Source organism: Oryx dammah, unplaced genomic scaffold (genome assembly GCF_014754425.2).
Source record: "Oryx dammah isolate SB20612 unplaced genomic scaffold, SCBI_Odam_1.1 HiC_scaffold_13, whole genome shotgun sequence".
NCBI lineage: Eukaryota > Metazoa > Chordata > Mammalia > Artiodactyla > Bovidae > Oryx > Oryx dammah.
Window position 1 is genome coordinate 4,402,875 of NW_024070197.1, and position 21,640 is coordinate 4,424,514.

Consider the following 21,640-nt stretch of genomic DNA (forward strand, 5'->3'; position numbering starts at 1 on the left):
CAATACCTGGAAGAAAAATTTGCTCACCTTCCCCCACATTTCGTGTTCACATTTGCTCCCATGACGTTGGTTCATGCAAGCGACACATCCACGTCCGATATCATCGGAAAGGAGGTCTCATTCTGCCATGAGGAAGCATGCATTGCTCGGCTGCCTCAGTCCTGTCTGACTGTGCAACCCCATGGACTGTAGCCCACCAGGCTCCTCTGTCCATGGGATTCTCCAGACAAGAATACTGGGGCGGGTTGCCATGCCCTCCTCCAGGGGATCTTCCCGACCCAGGGATCGAACTCACCTCTCTTATGTCTCCTGCACCGGCAGGCAGGCTCTTTACCACTAGCACCACCAGGAAAACATCCCCCAACCCCAAGGGCAGGAACTATTTTGATAATGATCTACCTCGGACCCAGTGAGGCAAAGACCGTAGTCAGGACAAAGAGTGTTTGGTCCAGGGAGCAGGAAAGAAGGAGAGAAGTGAAAGCTTTTTCTCACTACCACTCAAGGCCTCCTGCGATTTCTCAATCTGTCTCCACTTCCTCCTCTTCAAAGGGGACCTGTTGGTGAGGTGAGGGTGTGATGTGGAGGGGTGGGAAGGAATCGAAGGGGGAGGAGGCGCTATTGCAACAGAAGGACTGTCCGGGCGTTCACGTCTCTCTCTGCCTGCGGTGATCAGAGCTGGGCATGTGGAGTCGCTCCTCCCAGGTTTAGAAACACCCCTCCAGCCTCTCTCCTGGAGGGCCCACGGAGCCCCCATGTCCCCAGCCCCGCTCAGGAGTGAGCTGAGTCGCCTCTGCACCTACTTGGAGGAACTGGAGGCCGTGGAGCTGAAGAAGTTCAAGTTATACCTGGGGACTGCGACAGAAATGGGGGAGGCCAAGATCCCCTGGGGGCGGATGGAGCCGGCGGGTCCCCTGGAAATGGCCCAGCTGCTGGCGGCTCATTTCGGGCCACGGGAGGCCTGGCTGCTGGCCCTTGGTGTCTTTCAGCGTATCAACAGGAAGGACCTGTGGGAGAGAGGCCACAGAGAGGACCAAGGGAGGGGTAAGGAGGTGGTGACGGTCCGGGCTGAGGCTGCTACGCACTGATTCCCTTCTTTTGTGTTTTTGTTTTGCTGTGTTTTTTTTTTTCAAGATTTTTCTGCTGCTTCCTGTTTTAAAAATTAATTAATTAATTTGGCCACACCTGGTCTTACTTGTGACACGTGGGGTCCTCATTGTAGCATGCTGGTTTCTCTCTCTAGTTGCCTGGAGGCATGTGAAATCTTAGTTCCCCCAGTGGGGATTGAACTTGTGCCCCTTGCAGTGGAAGGCCGGTTCTTAATCACTGGCCGACTGGGGAAGATCGCCCCTTCCCCTTCCTGATGATCGCTGGGCTCCCAAGAGCCACCTCTAACCCATCCCCCTGGCCTTCGTTTGAGCTGCCTAGAGTGCCTCCCTCTATCTTCTTCACCTGGGAAACTCCTATTGATCTGTCAGAACCCTGAAGGCACTACTTTCTCTGTGATTCCTTTACTCATTTTCTCCCTCTCCCTGTTCAATCACCCTGGCTGGCTTGGAAACCCCACTTTTCATACTAAGTACTTAATAAATATATATTTTGGAGTCCATAAAAGAACAGAAGATGTTCAATAAATGAGTATCGAATAAAAAAATATGCCAGGTACACATGTATAAAAGACATTTCAAAAATGCTAGTTTCTGGTGTGGGGCTGAAGGGGAGGAGGAATCCAAGCTGACTCAGAACGCCCTGGCTGAGGGATTAATCAGATGGATGGAGGTGTCAATCACTATGATCGATACCCATGGGCAGTGAGTTATTACCATGTAGACAGTTTGATGTAATGGAAGTTACTGTCGTGAAGGGCTAGTCAGATACGTGCCACCTGATCTGGCAAAATTCCTCTTCCAGACCTTCCACCTGGTGGCCCACCCTCGCTGGGCAGCGAGTCAGCATGTTCTCTGGACGTCTTGCCTGCTGCTCCAAGAAAAGGTGAGCCACGAGCCATGTAAGCTGGTGCAGCCACTATGGAAAACAGCATGGAGGTTCCTCAGAAAACTGAAACTAGAATTACCATACGACCCAGCAATCCCACTCCTGGGCACATACCCGAACAAAACTCTAATTCGAAAAGATACATGCACCCCTTTGCTCACAGCACCACTAGTCACAGTAGCCAAGACATGGGAATGACCTAAATGTCCATCGGCAGTTGAATGGATAAAGATAAATATATATATCAAATCTTTATCCATTCCAGCCTGAGGAAGCTGGAATGCTATTCAGCCACAAGAAAGAATGAAATCATGCCATTTGCAGCAACACAGATGCAACTAGAGATGGTCATACTAGGTGAAGTCAAAAAGACAAATACCATATGATATCACTTACGGGTAGAATCTAAAATATGGCACAAATGAACCTAGCCACAAAACAGACTCACAGACCTAGAGAACAGACTCCTGATTGCCAAGGGGGAGGTGGGTGGAGGAGGGAAGGACTAGTTTTGGATTAGTGGATCCAAACTATTCTATATAGGATGGATAAACAACAAGGTCTTAACAGTACCACAGTGAAGTATATTCAATATCCTGTGATAAATCATAATGGAAAAGAATAGTTAGAAAAAGAATGTCTATATGCGTATAAGTGAGTCAGTTTGCTGTACAGCAGAGATTGGTACCACATTGTAAAATAAATCAACTACCCCTGCCGGTGTGCTCAGTCATGTGTGACTCTTTTGAGACCCCATGGACTGTAGCCCATCAGGCTCCTCTGTCCATAGTATTTCCCAGGCAAGAATACTGGAGTGGGTTGCCACTTCCTTCTCCAGGGAATCTTCCCAAGCCAGAGACTGAACCTGCATCTCCCGCACTGGCAGGCAGATTCTTTATCACTGGGCCACCTATTAATGTGAAGTGTGAAAATCGCTCAGTTGTGTCTGACTCTTCGTGACCCTGTGAACTGTAGCCCACCAGGTTCCTCTGTCCATGGAATTCTCCAGGCCAGAATACTGGAGTGGGTAGCTGTCCCCTTCTCCAGGGGATCTCCCCAACTCAGCGATCGAACCCCAGTCTCTCGCATGGCAGGAGGATTCTTCACCATCTGAGCCACCTGGGAAGTTAAAAAAAAAAAAGAAAAAAGAATAGTTCCCATGTTGATGCTTCTGCTTCCCACAAGGAGGCAAGATCTGTGGTGTTGTACCAAAGTACCAACGTTCCCAGGCTCCATCTAGAAAAGACTTCCAAGGTCATCGCAAAGCAGAGAGTTCACTAGACCACAGTTTGCGTTAATGCATGCATTCATTAAAGGCTGCTGACCAATCTATGCTTCACGGTCCTTCATTCCTCTCCGTTAGATTGCCGGGAAACCTACAGAGACTACGTCCGCAGGAAATTCCGGCTAATGGAAGACCGCAACGCGCGCCTGGGGGAGTTCGTCAACCTCAGCCACCGGTACACGCGGCTCCTCCTGGCCAAGGAACACTCCAGCCCCAGGTGGGCCCAGCAGAAGCTCTTGGACACGGGCCAGGGAAACGCGGGGACCGCTGGCCAGCCGGCCAGCCTCATCCAGATCGAGGCCCTCTTCGAACCAGATGAAGAGCGCCCGGAGCCCCCGCGCACCGTGGTCCTGCAGGGCGCGGCGGGCATGGGCAAATCCATGCTGGCCCACAAAGTGATGCTCGACTGGGCCGATGGGAAGCTCTTCCAAGACAGGTTCGACTACGTCTGCTACATCAACTGCCGGGAGATGAACCGGGGCACCGCGGAGCGCAGTGCGCGAGACCTCCTGGCCGGCTGCTGGCCGGAGCCCTGCGCTCCTCTCCAAGAGCTCGTCCGCGTGCCTGAGCGTCTCCTCGTCATCATGGATGGCTTTGACGAACTCAGACCCTCCTTCCACGACCCGCAGGGCCCCTGGTGCCTCTGCTGGGAGAAGAAAGCGCCCACGGAGGTCCTCCTGGGCAGCCTGATTCGTAAAAAGCTCCTGCCCGAGCTGTCCCTCCTCATCACCACGCGACCCACTGCTCTGGCCAAGCTCCAGCGCTCGCTCGAGCATCCCAGACATGTGGCGATCCTGGGCTTCTCCGAGGCAGAGCGCAGGGAGTACTTCCACAGGTATTTCCACGACAGGGAGCAGGCAAGCCAGGTCTTCAGCTTCGTGAGGGACGACGAGCCCCTCTTCACTCTCTGTTTTGTCCCCATGGTGTGCTGGGTTGTCTGCACCTGCCTCAAGCAGCAGCTGGAGGGCGGGGGGCTCTTAAGACGGAGGTCGAGGACCACGACGGCCGTGTACCTGCTCTACCTCCTGAGTCTGATGCAACCCAAGCCAGGGACCCCCACCCTGCCGTCCCCGCCCAACCGGAGGGGGCTGTGCGCCCTGGCGGCCCACGGCCTCTGGGAACAGAAGATCCTCTTTTCGGAGCGCGACCTCAGGGAGCACGGCCTGGACGCAGCCGACGTCTCTTCCTTCCTCAACATGAACATCTTCCAGAAGGACATCAACTGCGAGACGCTCTACAGTTTCATCCACCTGAGTTTCCAGGAATTTTTCGCGGCCATGCACTACGTTTTGGATGATGGAGCGAGCGGGTCCAACCCCGAGCGGGACCTCAGGAGGTTGCTGACCGAGTACGCCTTCTCCGAGAGGAGCTTCTTAGCCCTCACAGTGCGTTTCCTGTTTGGACTCCTGAACGAGGAGACCAGGAGCTACCTGGAGAAGACGCTGGGCTGGAAGGTCTCGCCTGGCGTCAAGACCGAGCTGCTCGAGTGGATCCGCCGCAAGGCTCGGAGCGAGGGGTCCACCCTGAAGCAGGGTGCCCTGGAGGTCTTCGGCTGCCTGTACGAGCTCCAGGAGGAGGAATTCATCCAACAAGCCCTCAGCCACTTCCAGGTGGTCGTGGTCAACAACATCACCAGCAAGATGGAATACATGGTGTCCTCCTTTTGTGTGAAGAGCTGCAGGAACGCCGAGGTGCTGCAACTGTTCGGGGCTGCCTACCAAGCTGATGGAGAAGACGGGCTGAGATGGCCCCTGGCAACGTCGTAAGTATTTGCTGGAGCTCGCTCCCCGAGTTCATGCCCTTAGCCAGGTTCATGTTCTCAAAGCGGGTGACTTTTCCCTCCATCCTAGGAGATATTTGGCAATATGTGGAGAAGGATTTTGCTGTCACAGTTAGGGGAGATCAGACAGATGATAGGGGTCTAGTGGGTGGAGGTCAGGGATGCTGCAAAAATATCCTACAGTGCACAGGACAGCCTCCATCACTAAGGACTATTTGGCAAAGTGTCAACAGTGCCCAAGTAATTTTCTAGTTCTTAAACAAAAGAACAAAAACACTAATGGTTGCTCAGTTGTGTCCAACTCTTTGAGACCCCATGAACTGTAGCCTGACAGGCTTCTCTGTCCATGGGATTCTCCAGGCAAGAATACTGGAGTGGGTTACCATGCCCTGCTCCAGGGGATCCTCCTGACCCAGGGATGGAACCCAGGTCTCATGCATTGGCAGGTGGATTCTTTACCACTGAGCCACCAGGGAAGCTCTAAGCAATACTTATCAGGACTAAATAGTGGTCCATGTCAAGGAGAATGTATCCAGTCAACATATATTATCCAGGGCCTTATATCTGTGGTCTGGGCTATCCCTTTTTTTTCAGTTTTTTTTTCCTTGTCCTTGCCCTGCTGGGCTTAGGAGGTCTTAGTTTCCTGACCAGGGATGGAACCTGGGCCCCTGGCAGGGATAGCACACAGTCCTAAGTACTAGACCTCCAGGGAATTCCAAGTGATGTTTCTAAACTAAGGACTATATGGTCCTTTTTTTTTTTTTCCTTAAAAGTTTTTTTTCACATTGAGGTGTAGTTGATTGACAATGCTGTGTTAGTTTCAGGTGTACAGCAAAGTGACTCAGATATATAATACATATATATATATATATATACTTTTTCAGATTATTTTCCATTATAAGTTATTACAAGATATTGAGTATAGTCCCCTGTGCTATACAGTAAGTAGGTCCTTGTTGCTGGGCAATTTTTTTTTATAGGTTGAAGACAGTATGAATAAGCCACCCAGTCCCCCTAACAGAGCAAACATCCAATGGAGAAGGAAGATAGACAAAGAATAGTAAATAAATCAATAGGCAAATGAAATGAAATTGATTAAGGTAGTTGCAGAGTTATCTATTAGGAAGAAAGTAAAACCGGGTAATATTATATAACAGACAGAGACTTGGAGGGGGAAGGGCAACATGAAAGAAGGTGGTCAGTGAAGGAAACTCTGAGCAAGTGACATTCTTTGTGTGTGTGTTTGGCTAGGACTTTGCTTTGGTTTGGGTTCCCTGAGGAATCACCTTAGAAGCAAGGATTTCAACTAAGTGGAGTGGAAAGGAAACATTCTTGTTCCCTCTCCTCTCTTAGATTGTGAAACTGGGGGCTTATAAATTAGACTTACAAAAGACAGATTCATAAGCTTAAAAAAAAAAAAAAAGAAGAAGAAGAAGAAGTTTAGTGGCATGTTTGTTCCCACTTACACGTGGATGGACCCAGAAATGAGTACCCCAAAGGGATCCGTAGAATTTGGGCTTATGCATATATATATATGGAACCTGGAGAGATGGCACTGATGAACCTATTTGCCGAGCAGCAATGGAGACACAGGCAGACAAAGGGCACAGATTCGTGAGCACAGTGGGGGAAGGAGAGGGCGGGAGGAATTGAGAGACGAGTGTGGAAACATACATTGCCATATGTAAATTAGACAGCTGGGGGGAAATTTGCTGTCTGACTCGGGGAGCTCAACCTGGTGCTCCGTGACAACCTAGAGGGGTGGGATGGGGTGGGAGATGGGAGGGAGGTTCAAGAGGGAGGGGACATGTGTATACCTGTGGCTGATTCATGTTGGTGTATGGCAGAAAGTAACATAAGGTTGTAAGCAATTATCCTCCAATTAAAAATAAATTTTAAACAAAAAGTATTTGGGCTTATGGACAGTCTTAACAAAAACAATACGTTTTTAGGGCTGTGACAAGACAAAAGAAAAGGGTTTTGAGTTTCCGGTGCAGCAAGCTGTGGAAAGGCAAATATGTGGGGAAACGGATGGAATAATCGTTTGTACAGTCTCACAGTGATTTCGTCAGCTTTGGAACTGCGGGGGAAGAAGAATCCGCTTCCTTCTTAGGGTCTCTGGCTGGGCCTAAGAATTAAATTGACATAAGACAGCATAACGGGGGAAACACGCAAACTTTATTGAAAGAGAATGAAGACCGGAGGAACAGGTGATGCTGCTGGCCTGGGGACCACACTTGGGAACCACAAGTACAGATGAAAGGCTTTAAAGAGCTCCCTGGGGCTTTCCCTGGTGGGCCAGTGGTTAAGGCTCCGTGATTCTGCTGCAGGGGGTGCGGGTTTAATCCTTGTTTGGAACTTAGATTCCCCATGCTGCATGCACTGCCAAAATAAATAAATCAATAAATTTAAAGAGCTCCCTGATAGTAACTCAACTAAGGAGCGGAGCTGTATGGTTTTCTGCCCTCTCTGAGTTGCTTGCTAATGCTTTGGGGAAAAAAAAAGTTACAATAGAATATTTCAAATATACGCAGAGTATATATATAGAGATAGATAGATGAATATATATATTCATCATTCATTTAACCAGTTAGCAACATTTTGGCAAATGTGCTTCATCTATTGTTCCCTGTCTTGCTTTTTTTTTTTTTTTCTCAAAAAAAATTTGGTGGGGGGTTGTTCCTGCTTGGCCTGTGGGATCTTATTTCCCCAACCAGGGATTGAACCTGTGCCCCCTACCCTCACCATGGCATCATCATTCCTAACAAAATTAACAATTCCTGAGAATTTCCTGGTGGTCCAGTGGTTAGGGGACTTCCCTGGTGGCTCAGACAGTAAAGCGTCTGCCTACAATGCGGGAGACCCAGGTTCAATCCCTGGGTTGGGAAGATCCCCTGGAGAAGGAAGCGGCAACCCACTCCAGTACTCTTGCCTGGAAAATCCCATGGATGGAGGAACCTGGTAGGCTACAGTCCATGGGGTCGCAAAGAGCTGGACATGCCTGAGCAATTTCATTTTCACTTTCCAGTGGTTAGGGGTTCCTGCTGTCACTGTGAAGGGCCTGGGTTCAATACCAGATTGAACCCAGGAATCGATCAGCATAGCAAAAAACAAAAGCAACAACCAAAAGACACAATTCCTTGTTATCTTCTAATACTCAGTCCATATTCAAAGATAGAGCTTCCCTGGTGCACGCGTGTGTGCTAGGTTGCTTCAGTCGTGTCTGACTCTTTGCGGCCCCATGGACTGTAGCCCACCAGGCTCCTCTGTCCATGGGATTCTCCAGGCAAGAATACTGGAGTGGGCTGCCATGCCCTCCTCCAGGGGATCTTCCCGACCCAGGGACTGAACCTCTGTCTCTTACGTCTCCTGTGTTGACAAGCGGGTTCTTTACCACTAGCGCTGCTTGGGAAGCCCTCAGGCTCTGTGGGAAAGAACCCTCCTGGCAATGCAGGAGACACAGGAGACGTGGGTTCGATCCCTGGGTTGGGAAAATGCCCAGGAGAAGGAAATGCTAACCCACTCCAGTCTTCTTACTGGGAAATTCCACGGACAGAGGAGCCTGGCGGGCAAAGAGTGGGAGACGACTGAGGGGCTGAGCACACGTGCCAGGACCAAACATCTCTAAACCGACCATCCTGTGTCCTTCCCGCAGCCCCGAAAGGCACGTTTTACCTGATGTCTACAGCGAGCAGCTGGCTGCTGCCCTCAGCACCAACCCCAGCCTCTTGGAGCTGGCTTTGCACAGCAATGCCTTGGGAAGCCGGGGGGTGAAGCTGCTGTGTCAAGGACTCAGACACCCCAACTGCAGACTGCAGAACTTGAGGTGAGTCCAGGCTGGTCTGTGAGCTTCTGGGGGCCCTACCGTTCCATCCTAAGGGGTTCCATCAGAAAGAGCATAGGGTGGGACTTCCCTGGTGGTCCAGTGGTTAAGACATCCAGCTTCTACCGCCAGGGGCATGGGTTTAATCCCTGGTTGGGGAGCTAAAATCCTGCAAGCCGTGTGGTGTAGCCAAAAAAAAAAAAATCATAGGATGATGTTTGCATAGGCTCCCATAAGAAAGCACCACAGGCTGGATGACTTAAGTGATGGACTTTGATTTTCTCAAAGCTGTGGAGGCTGGGAGTTCTGGCTCAGCACGTCGGCAGGCTTGGTTTCCTCCGGGGCCCCTCTCCCTGCCTTGCAGACGGCCACCTTCTCCGTGTCCTCACAGGGTCTTTCCTCTGTGTGTGTCTCTGTCCTAATCTCCTCTCCGCATAAGGACACCAGTCATATGGGACCAGGGTCCACCCTAATGACCTCACTTTCACTTAATTACCTTCTTGTAGTGATGGAGAAAAGAAGAGAGAATGGGGAGAGGAGGAATAAATTAGGGGGTGGAGATCAAAATACATACACTTTGTTGTTGTTGTTTAGTTGCTGAGTCGGGCCCCACTCTTTGCGAGCCCATGGACTGTAGTCTTGGCAAGAATACTACGGGGGGTTGCCATTGCCTTCTCCAGGGGATCTTCCCAACCCAGGGATCGAACCCGCATTTCCTGCACTGGCAGGTGGGTTCTTGACCTCTGAGCCACCAGGAAAGCTCATATGTAAAACAGATAACCAACAAGGATCTACTGTAGAGAACAAGGAACTCTACTCAATATCTTATAATAATCTATAAAGGAAAAGAATCTGATATATATATTCATATATGTATTCATATAATTTTTATATTTGTATATATTCGGTAAAGCTGAATCACCTTGCCTTGCTGTATACCTGAAACTAACACAAGATTGTAAACCAACTATGCGTGCTTAATCGCTCAGTTGTGTCTGACTCTTTGTGACCCTGTGGACTGCAGCCCACCAGGCTCCTCTGTCCGTGGGATTCTCCAGGCAAGAATACTGGAGTGGGATGCCGTGCCCTCCTCCAGGGGATCTTCCCCACCCAGGGATCGAACCTGCCTCTCTTACATCTCCTGCGTTGGCAGGCGGGTTCTGTACCACTAGTACCCGCCACCTGGGAAGCCCCTTTACAAAACAACCCCAAACAAAATCATCTGGCTCTTTTCCTCTTTGTGTCCCAGGCTGAAGAGATGCCGAGTTTCCAGCTCCGTCTGCCAGGCCCTGACGACCGCACTGATTGCCAACAAGCACTTACTGAGGATGGACCTCAGTGGCAATGCCCTGGGGCTGCTGGGCGTGCAGCTGCTTTGCCAGGGGCTCCGGCACCCCAAGTGCAGGCTGCAGGTGGTGCAGTGAGTGTCCCACCCCCCAGCCCAGGAACATGTCCTTCACCTCTGTGACCTCCTGGGACAAGCTGGTTGTGTCCTGGAACTTGAAGCATCTCCCCAGATGCCAGTTCCCAAACCCCTACCTCTCATCACAGCTGCCCTTAGACCCGTGACCTGAGATGCCACCCCTCCCAGTCTCTGTACTTTGTGCGAGTGTGCTGAGTCACTTCAGTCGTGTCTGACTCTTTTGCCACCCCATGGACTGTAGCCCGCCAGGTTCCTCTGTCCATGGGATGCTCCAGGCAAGAATACTGGAGTGGGCTGCCATTTCCTCCTCCAGGGGATCTTCCCGACCCAGAGTCTGAACCCAAATCTCCTGCTTAGCAGGCATATTCTTTACCACTGAGCTCAAATTAGAGCTGCCCTTAGACCCTTGACCTGAGACTCCCGCTCTGGACTCTGCACTTTGGAGAACCTGTTTCTGGCCTCTTCTGACCCTAGTCATTTCCACACAGTGAGGAGTCCCTGGGGCCCCTGCCCACCCAGAACCCACACCCTCTTTATTGACCACATCCTGAGTACTCAGAACCCTAAAGGTCTCCATGTAAAGATCCTTTTCTTGTGCAACTTCCTTTTTCTTCAGTGCCACTGTTTTCAAAAAATCACCCTGCCTTCCCCCTCTATGTCTTCATTACTACTACTCATAAGAACGCTCCATTTTTTCCCATTTTTAAAGACTTTTTTTTTTTTTTATGTGGACCACTTTTAAACTCTTTATTGACTTAGTTACAATATTGCTTCTGTTTTGTATTTTTGGTTTTTTGGCCACAAGGCATGTGGGATCTTCGTTCCCCGACCAGGGATCAAACCCAGACCGCCCCCCACCCCAGTGGGAAGGTAAACTCTTAACCGTTGGACCTCCAGGGAAGGCCCCCAACACTCTACTTCTGACACTTTATGTGTGGGGTTATCCCCACACGAAGGCATGTGACGCCAACTGGGTGTTCTGGAGTTTAAATTGGTTCTAACACTATCTACCTGGAGATGGCGTCAGAGTAAGGCTTCATTGCCTGGAACCTGTGTCCCCTGCATTGCAAGGCAGATTTTAACCACTGGACCACCAGGGAAGTCCCATGTTTTTGCTTTTGTTTTATCCCTTAAGAAATTAGAGATTTAGGAACTCTGTGCCAGGAGCCAGAGCAGAGACTTGTGTGTGTGTGTGTGTGTGTGTGTGTGTGTGTATTGTTTTTTTCTGTTATCTCACTGCCCCTCATCTTATTCCTCCAAATCAACTTCTACTTACCCTTCGAGAACCAGCTCAAGTCCTCCCAGAGAGCCTTCCCTCACTGCACACCATGTGCCAAAGCTGGGTGAGGAGGCGCCTCCTCCAGGATGTTCAACAAACAGTGACTCCCGCTGGTGGAGCGCTGACCACGTGTCAGGCTGGCTCTACCCCACTGCTTCTAATAAATTATATAACCCTCACCACCACCCTGAGCCGGCGTAATTAGTGTCCTTATTTTAGTCAGCGACTTGAGACATGCTGGCACATGTAACAGAAAGCTGAGACCTGAGGAAAACTCACTTGAGGGGATTCCCTGGTGGTTCAGTGGTTAGGACTCTGTCCTCTCGCTGCCAAGGGTCAGGGTTCAATCCCTGGTCTGAGAACTAAGGTCCCACAAGCCACTATGGGGTGCAGCTAAACAAACAAACAAAAAGCCCAAAAACAAAACAAAAAGCTCCCTTGAGGTCAAAGTATGGGGCGTGGGGAACAGGTTGTTGAACCCTAGAGACCCTGCTCTGAACTATGTACACTGCCTCCATGAGACCACCCGTGTGTGTGTGTCTGTGTGTGTGTGTGTGTTAGTTGCTTAGTTGTGTCCGACTCTGCAACCCCATAGACTACAGCCCTCCAGGCCCCTCCGTCCATGGGATTCTCCAGGCAAGAACAGTGGAGTGGGTTGCCATTTCCTTCTCCAAAAGAAAGAAGAAAGTGAAGTCTCTTAGTCGTGTCTGATTCTTTGTGACTCCATGGACTATAGCCCGCCAGGTTCCTCTGTCCATGGGATGCTGCAGGCAAGAATACTGGAGTGGGCTGCCATTTCCTCCTCCAGGGGTTCTTCCTGACCCAGGGATCGAACCCACGTCTCTTGTATTGGCAGGCAGGTTCTTTTCCATTGAGCCACCAGGGAAGCATGTCGGCTGATTCAATGGGCCAGAGCAGGAACCATCAGGACACGGAAAAGCAAGATGGCACCCTCATCAACTCTTCTCTTTCCCCCCAAGGTTGAGGACGTGTCAGCTGGGGGCCGAGGCCTGCCGGGAGCTCGCCTCTGTGCTCAGCACCAGTCGCCATCTGCTGGAGCTGGATCTGACAGCAAATGCGCTGGAAGACTCGGGCCTGAGGCTCCTGTGTCAAGGCTTGAGGCACCCAGTCTGTAGGCTGCGGATTTTGTGGTGAGTTCTACCGGTGTCTCTGTGAATCTGACTGCTCTAGGGACCTCCTATGGGCTTCCCTGTGGCTCAGAGGGTAAAGAATCTGCCTGCAATGCACAAGACCTAGGTTCAAACCCTGGGTGGGGAATATCCTCAGAAGAAGGGAATGGCAACCTACTCCAGTATTCTTGTCTGAGAAATCCCACGGACAAAGGAGCCTGGCAGGCTACAGTTCATGGGTTTGCAAAGAGTCAATCACAACTGAACACACACACACAGTTATTTTTAATTTTTGGAGGAAGCACTATTTTCCGTAGCCACTGCACCATTGTACATTTCTACCAACAGTGCAAAGAGGTTCCAATTTCTCCACATCCTCACTAACACCTGTTGTTCTCTGTTTTTTGGATAATGTCTATCCGAACGGGTGTGAGGTGATATCTCCCTGTGCTTTTGACTTGCGTTTTCCTAATGATTAATAATGTTGAACATTTTTTTCACGTGATTTGTGGCCATTTATATGTCTTCTTTGGAGAAATGTCTATTTAGGCTTTTGGCCGTATTTCAAACAAGTGGTTTATTTGGAAACATTACTTTTAAGATTAGGGGCAGGCATTTGCAGCAATATGGATGGACCTAGAGATTATTATACTAAGCAAAGTCACTCAGAAAGAGAAAGACAAATGATATCACTTACACATGGAATCTAAAATGATATCACTTATACGTGGCATCTAAAATGTGACACAAATAAACTTATCTATGAAACAAACAGATTCACTATTGCAGAGAACAGACTTGTGGTTGCAAAGGGGAAGGCAGGGTGGAGGAGGGAAGGCCTGGGCGTTTGGGGTTAGCAGATGCTAACTATTATAAACTGAATGGATAAACAAGGTCCTACTGTACAGCACAGGGAACTATATCCAATATCCTGTGATAAACCCTAATGGAAAAGAATATGAAAAAGAACACATATGTATAACTTGAGTCACTTTGCTATTAAAAGAACATTGTATTATATTAAAAGAACATGGTATTAAAAGAATATTGTAAATCAAGTCTACTGTAATAAAATTTTTTAAAAAGATTGGGGGCAGTGAGGATAGCATCAGTATTGTACAGGAAACCCTTCTGAGCACACGCCAAACTGGATTTTGCAGGTTGAAGATCTGCCTCCTCACTGGTGCTGCATGTGAAGACCTGGCGTCCACCCTCCGAGTGAACCAGAGGCTGGTGGAGCTGGACCTAAGCCTGAATGACCTGGGGGACCCCGGGGTGCTGCTGCTGTGTGAGGGCCTCAGGCACCCGCAGTGCAAACTCCAGACCCTCCGGTGAGTCCCCGCTTTCCTCACCGTCCTAGGAGTCCAAAGTCATGATTCCTGCCCTCTTGCCTGGGCTCAGGAGGGGCTGTCTCCCTCCCCTCCTCTCCTAACCTCTAACTCCATCGGCCTCCTGTCAAAGGTTTTTCTGCCACAGAGCCTTTGCACAAGCAGTTCCTTCTTCCTGGAATGCACTCCTTTTTTTTTCTTTTAATATTTATTTTGTTTATTATTTATTTATTTAGCTGCCCCCAGGGTCTTACTTGCAGCATGCAGGATTTTTAGTTGTGGTATGCAAACTCTTAGTTGTAGTATGTGGGATCTAGTTTCTTGACTAGGGATCAAACCCAGGCCCCCTGCATTGGTAGCCTGGAGTCTTAGCCACTGGACCACCAGGGAAGTCTCCCTGAGATGCACTTCTGCTCTGATTTCTTCTTTTTTTCACCCTGATAATACCTGTTTCATCTGTTAGGATCCAAAGCAAATGCTTCTTCTTCATGCACACCTTCTCCAACTCCTAGATAAGATTACTTTTAGGATCCTATTTGACCTTATTTTTCTCCTCAGTGTCACTTATCAAAATATGTATGTGTGTATTGTTGTATTCCAGAAGTACAGGAACAACACATTGTGGCAACAACGTGTTCCAGTGACTAGCATAAGATCTGGCTCAGAGATTATATTTTTAAATGGTGGAACAGATGAAAAAGCAAATTTAAAAAAAAAGAAAATGAGGAATTCCCTGGCGGTCCGGTGGTTAGGACTCTACACTTTCATTGCTGGGGGCTGGGGTTCGATCCCTGGTTGGGGGACTAAGACCCCAGAAGCTTCTGCGTGGGGCAAAAAAAAAAAAAAGTGGCAGGACTGTCAATTTCATCTTGCCCCTCCCCCATTCCTTCTCCCCACCCCTAAACACTAGTTTGCTCTTATATCTGTGAGTCTGCTTCTTTTGCATAATATTCACTAGTTAATACAGTAGCATTTTCGACCCCATTAAGCTGAAGACATCTGGAAATTCCCTTGTGGTCCAGTGGTTAGGACTCCCTGCTTTCACTGCTGAGGACCAGGGTTCAATCCCTGGTGGAGGAAGTAAGATCCAACCTCTCTTCCCCCCAAAAAACTTCAGAAGGAATGAGCCAGCTCTCTCCTGTGCTTAATGTCTTCCCAGGCTCGGCATTTGCCGGCTCAGCTCTGCAGCCTGTGAGGGTCTCTCTGCTGTGCTTGGGGTCAGCTCCAACCTTTGGGAGCTGGACCTGAGCTTTAATGACCTGGGAGACCACGGCATGTCCTTGCTGTGTGAGGGGCTGCGACACCCCACCTGCAGACTCCGGAAACTGTGGTGAGTGGCTGGGAGGCAGGACTGCTGGGTGTGATGCTGGTCCCTGGCAGGGGTGGGAGGGGATCTATCCTTACCTTTTTTCTATTGGATTTATCCTTCCATCCCTCCATCTCTCTGGAAGATACGAGATGCTCAGAGGTGGAAAGAAAAGCTGTGTAAATGAGTCGCTGAGCAATTCATCCTCTGGAATACAAACAGAAGAGGCTAAATTTTTCCATCCAGTCATTGCCTCTAAACATGTTCTGTAAAACTCCCCGTTTCTCTGGGCATTTACTTGGGCAGATTTATAGCTTTCTGGTAAACTTTATGTAATAAAAGTTCAATCTGGGACTTCCCAGGTGGTCCAGTGGCTAATAAGTCTCCTCGCTCCCAATGCAGGGGGCCTGAGTTCAATGCCTGGTCAGGGAACTAGATCCCACATGCCTCAACCAAGACCTGATGCAGTCAAATAAATAATAAATAAATAAATATTTTTTAAAAACTTCAGTCTGGTCCAGAATAAACTTCAGTCAAATGTTAATGAACCTTTCTTCCTTCCCCTTTCTCCCAATACCAGCCCATCCCTTCCTCCCAAAACACTTAGAATGAGAGGAGGCTGTGTCTATTTTTTCAATTAATTGTGTTAATTAATTATTTTTGGCTGTGCTGGGTCTTCACTGCTTTTCTCTAGTCACAAAGAGCGGGGGCTACTCTTTGTTGCGGGCAAGGGCTTCTCATTGCCTTGGGTTCTCTTCTTGTGAGTCTATGCTGGTGGCTCAGATGGTCAAGAGTCTCTTAGAGGCTGTAGGCAGGCAGGCTTCAGTAGCTGTGACTCACCAGCTCTAGAGTGCTGACTCAGTAGTTGTGGTTGTTCCCTGGCATGTATGATCTTCCTGGACCAGGGATCGAACCCCTGCTCCCTCCATGGGCAAGCAGATTCTTAACCACAGGACCACCAGGGAAGCCCAGGCTTATCTATTTTTAATTTTCTTCCCTTCGTAAATCTCTAGCTTATCTTGTGCCGTGGGTAACTGGAAACGAAGATGAGGGCTTAGGGACAGCATGTCTCCCTTTTATTATTTATTTTTGGCCGCACTTGGGCCTTGGTTGCTGTGAGAGGGCTTTCTCTAGGGGAAGTACACAGCCTTCTCACTGCGGTGGCTTCCCTTTTTGCGGAGCACAGACTCTAGAGCACAGACTCAGTGGTTGTGGCTCATGGGCTTAGCTGCTCCTCAGCACGTGCGGTCTTCCGGGACCAGGAGTCTAACCCACGTCTCTTGCACTGGCAGGTGGATTCTTAACCACTGGACCAAGGAAGCCCCATCTCTCCCTTCATTGGTGCGGCTAGGTTCCCTCTGGGATGTCAGTACCACCCCTTCCCAGTCTGGCAGGTGTCCAAATGATGCCTGTGTTGTGGGGATCATATGTGTGTTCTCATGGGGACCCCAGAGAAGGTGCTCCTGACATGGAATGATCTGGGTCAAGCTCTTTCCACAATCCCCTCCCCAGCTCTCACCGTATGTCCTACTCCTTACCCTTCTGTGCCTGTGAGGTGGGTGATTATACATCATCACCCACCTCGGTCTTTCTCTTCCATTTCAAGTCCTGAACTGTTGCCTTATACCTTGTTTGGAGGCACATATTGCCTCACAGCCTCAGCCAAAGATGAAAACATTTCCATCTAACGTCCCAGCTACAACATTTCAGTGCTACCTGTTTTTACTGTAACAGCATGGAATACAGGAAAGAAACACAATTGGACAGAATAGAAACCAGAGAAAATCAGATGGCATAGTGTTGGGTGGGGCAGGAAGCAGCCCAAATCATGCTGGCTTCTTAAAAAAAAAAAAAAAAGATGGGGGAGAGCATTGATCAAGTTGTGTAACTAGAAGTGTGGGTTTCAGATATGGCTTAATCTAGGCATTCAGATACTCGATCTCCCTTATCTTCTCTACTTATTGCTGTATTGGCTCCATTATGAGTTAAAGTTAGCCTTGATCCAATACATGGTGGCAAAATGCCTACAGCTCTATAGATGACTTCTTTTCAGGTGCAAGTTCTGAAAAAATTTCTAGGGAAAGCATGATTCTGGTTCACTGTTTTGGATGGATCCTGTGCACAGAGGGAACCACTCGTGGTGGCTGGGGACAAGGAAACCAACCAGCTTAGGCCTGGACCCTATATCTACTGCTAGAGCTTGTAGACATTAATCCCTGAGATGGGGGTTTCAATGAGAAATTGGGATAGAATTACCAGAAGGAGAAATTCTTGGCTGCAGAATCTGGATATCCATTACAGATGGAGCTATGATCTTTTTTCTTTCTTTCTTCGTTTTAAAAAATCAATTTTGGGGCTTCACTGGTGGCTCAGTGGTAAAGCGTCTGCTTGCCAGTGCAAGAGACGCGGGTTCGATCCCTGGTCCAGAAAGTCCTCACATGTCAGGGAGCAGCTAAGCCTGAGTGCCACAGCTACTGATCCTCAGCTCGAGAGCCCGTGAGCCACAACTACTGAGCCCATGAGCTGAACCAGCTGAAACCCAAGCTCTGCAACAAGAGAAGCAACTGCAATGAGAAGCCCAAGCACCACAGCTAGGGAGTAGCCCTCACTCAGCACAACCAAAGCCCACACAGCAACGAAGACTCAGCACAACCAAAAATAAATAAAAATTAAAATAGATAAAATGAAAACTTTGAATTTTTATCAGAGTATAGTTGCTTTACAACGTTGTGTTAGTTTCTACTGTACAGCAAAGGGGAGTGTCTTTAAGTGCCTTTATGAAATGCTTTCCCTCACCACATCGGCCTTAACCTGGACTGATCTGATTCTAGTCTACTTCTTTCTTAAACTGATCCCTAAAAACGTCACCCTGATTCCCTATGGAGCTGACACTTTCCAACACAAACTGCTGACGTTGCTTCAACCACTTCTCATCTTCCACAGGCTCGACAGCTGCAGCCTCACAGGCAAAGCTTGTGAGGACATTTCTTCTGCCCTGGGCATCAACCAGACCCTCACAGACCTTTATCTGACCAACAATGCCCTGGGGAACACAGGTGTCAGGCTGCTGTGTAAGAGGCTGAGCCACCCAGGCTGCAAACTGCGAGTCCTCTGGTGAGAAATGGTCCCTGCCTCTGGAGGAGACGGGCCCCGGAGTTTGGGGTCAGGAGTCAGTATGCTTAGGCACTCAGTCATGTCCGACTCTTTGTGACCTCATGGACTGCAGCCCGCCAGGCTCCTCTGTCCGTGGGCTTCTCCAGGCAAGAATGCTGGAGTGGGCTGCCATTTCCTCCTTCAGGTATCTTTCCCAGCCAGGGATCAAACCTGGGTCTCCTGCATTGCGGGCAGATTCTTTACTGTTTGAGCTACCAGGGGAAGCCCTTCCATAAGATGATTACAAATTAAATTTGTTCACACAAGCTAGGGTCTTAACAATGGGGTGTAGCTTAGAGCAAGCTTATCTCCCAATAAGATTTGATTTACAACGATGAACTACTTAATGGAATTAACATATTGTAACCAAGCAGGATGTATGAGAGATTTGCTGTACGGACTGAATGCCACCATAGTGGCCTGGACTATGTCCCATCTTGTGTCCTCAGGTTGTTTGGAATGGACCTGAATAAAATGACCCACCGAAGTTTGGCGGCACTTCGAGTGACAAAACCTTACTTGGACATTGGCTGCTGAGTGGCTGGGCTGCTGGTTCTTCTCTTGAAGTCAGGACAGAAGAGGACCATCCCAGGACCCATGAATCAATGATGATCTCTGTCTCTTTACTTCCTCAAGAGACAAGATCCTCTGCAGGATAATCTTTGCTGCTTGGGGTTTGTGCGATAGCTGGGCAAGAGGGTGGAATTTTAGTTTGGAGAGTTGGTGCCATGGAGAGAATTCAGGGCAGGGTCCCAGATGACTCTAGAACAGAAGCTCTCAACTGAGGGTGATTTTTGTCAGCCCCCCTCCAACCTCCCCCTTCCCAGGACACCCAGCATTGTCAGAGGACAATGGACTGGGGAGAGTTGTTGGCATCTTGTGAAGTCCTGCTATAAATGTCGTAGAAAGTAAAAATACAGCGACAGTGCCCACGATAAAGTGTCGGGGAACTGTTGGCCATAACCACCCTCCTCGGCCAGGCCTGCTTGCCTGAGTTTGCTCACAACAGGAGGCCCCATAAGGAACTTGGTGGTGCTTACTGGTTATCCATCTTAAATAGAGCAGTATATTATCCATCCCAAACTACCCCTTCCCCCATCCTTCCCCCCTGGCAGCCGTAAATTCATGAGCAAGCTGAACTAGGGGTAATCTGACCCACTTAAAGCAATCCCTAGGCTGTCGAAAGGGCTTCCCAGGTGGCGCTAGTGGTAAAGAATCCACCTTTCAATGGAGGAGATTGATGTAAACGACGCAGGTTTGATCCCTGCCTGGGTCAGGGAGATCCCCTGGAGGAGGGCATGGCAACAGTATTCTTGCCCGGAGAATCCCATGGACAGAGGAGCTTGGCAGGTCCCAGCCCATAGCGTCACAAAGAGTGAGACTGAAGGGACTTAGTACATGCACAAGCCGTCATAAAGCTGAAGGCTGAGGAAACTTGGCATAAAAGTTGAGAGGACACCTTAAGGTGAAGGTATGAGTTTTCTGGCTTTGTAGTCAGAACTCCGTCTCCAGCATTGCAGGTGGATGCTTTACTGATGAGCCACCTTAGTTTAAAACTAGCAACACGTGACTCCAGGGTTTAATTACTGGACACTGAAGGTTCCGTGGCTGGAGTGGTTTGGGGAGGACTACATGGCCCAACTTCTCAGAGATGGGATGTCCCGATTATAATGGCCAGGATTTCCCACTACGAATGAGGTATAACATTTAGAAATTGTGAATCATTATTACACACCTGTGACCATATCAACTGCATTTTAGTAGATTTCAGAATTACCCAACTATTAATAAAATTTACATGAAGTTGATCTCTAAATTCAATTCTAAGCACAAGAGCCCTGGCAGTTGACTTTCCACATTTACCCACCCCCTGGAGAAGGAAATGGCAACCCACTCCAGTACTATTGCCTGGAAAATCCCATGGACAGAGGAGCCTGATAGGCTACAGTCCATGGGGTCGCAAAGAGTTGGACACGACTGAGCAACTTCACTTTAAGCATCTTGGCAAACTGCTAGCCCATTGATTTTAAGATCACAGTTCAGCCGCTTGAACTTCTGAACAAATTCTAAACTTAATTCTTAACACTGAGTGTTAAATAGCCAGACTGTTTAGTTGCCAAGTTGTGTCTGGCTCTTTTGGGACCCCATGGACTGTAGCCAGCCAGACGCTTCTGTCCAAGTTTTCCAGGGAAGATTACTGGAGTGTGTTACCATTCCTTTCTCCAGGGGACCTTCCCGACCTCTAGGGACTAAACTCAAATCTTTTATCTCCTGCATTAGCAGTTGGGTCCTTTTACCTGAGCCACCTAGGAAGCCACATCAGATTCAAAGTGCTACTGTAGGCAAATTCTTTAGCCCTCTGAGCACCAGTAAGTAAAGTCACTCAGTCGTGTCCGACTCTTTGTGACCCCGTGGACTGCAGCCCACCAGGCTTCTCAGTCCATGGGATTCTCCAGGAAACACTGGAGTGGGTTGCCATTTCGTTCTCCAGGGGATCTTCCCAACCCAGGGATCGAACCCCGGTTTCCCCTCATTGGAGGCAGACGCTTTAACCTCTGAGCCACCAGGGAAGCCCTGCCTGAGCCCCACGGAAGCCCTAAATGAACATTTATGCACTTGTTTCGGAGGCCAATGGCAACCCACTCCAGTACTCTTGCCTGGAAAATCCCATGGATGGAGAAGCCTGGTGCGCTGCAGTCCATGGGGTCGCGACACGACTGAACGCGTTCACGCATTGGGGGAAGTAAATAGCAACCCACCCCAGTGTTCTTGCCTGGAGAATCCCAGGGACGGGGGAGCCTGCTGGGCTGTTGTCTATTGCAGTCGGACACGACTGAAGCAGCAGCATGCACTTGTTTAACACTGCCAATCTGTGTGGAACTTGTCCGAAAGCTAAATTCCCTTTTTAACCTTGAGGGTTACTTTATATCCCAGGTGCTACTAGCCCAAACTTTTGAAAAAACTAGTCCCTGGAACCAGGAAGTTTCTGGACAAGACTTGTGACCTTAGTCCCCAACCCAGGGAGGGAGATTGCTAGAACCCTAGAAACCCACCTCCAGGGCTTAATCCTGAAAAGATGCAGGATCTTCGTTTTCCACACTACGGATCGAAGCTGCACCCTTAAAAATGGCCTTACCCAAT

At 49.1% G+C, this 21,640-nt stretch overlaps 1 protein-coding gene across 1 annotated transcript; it reads left to right on the plus strand.

Annotated features, from left to right (window-relative positions):
* Positions 1–691: 691 nt before the first annotated feature.
* Positions 692–20,348, plus strand: NLRP12 (NLR family pyrin domain containing 12). The gene is made up of 10 exons (XM_040252213.1): positions 692–1,041; positions 1,909–1,989; positions 3,356–5,039; positions 8,713–8,883; positions 10,130–10,300; positions 12,563–12,733; positions 13,873–14,043; positions 15,200–15,370; positions 18,290–18,460; positions 18,949–20,348. The coding sequence occupies exons 1-10, from the start codon at positions 753–755 to the stop codon at positions 19,034–19,036; spliced, it is 3,168 nt and encodes a 1,055-aa protein (XP_040108147.1). The 5' UTR covers positions 692–752; the 3' UTR covers positions 19,037–20,348.
* The last annotated feature ends 1,292 nt before the right edge of the window (positions 20,349–21,640 follow it).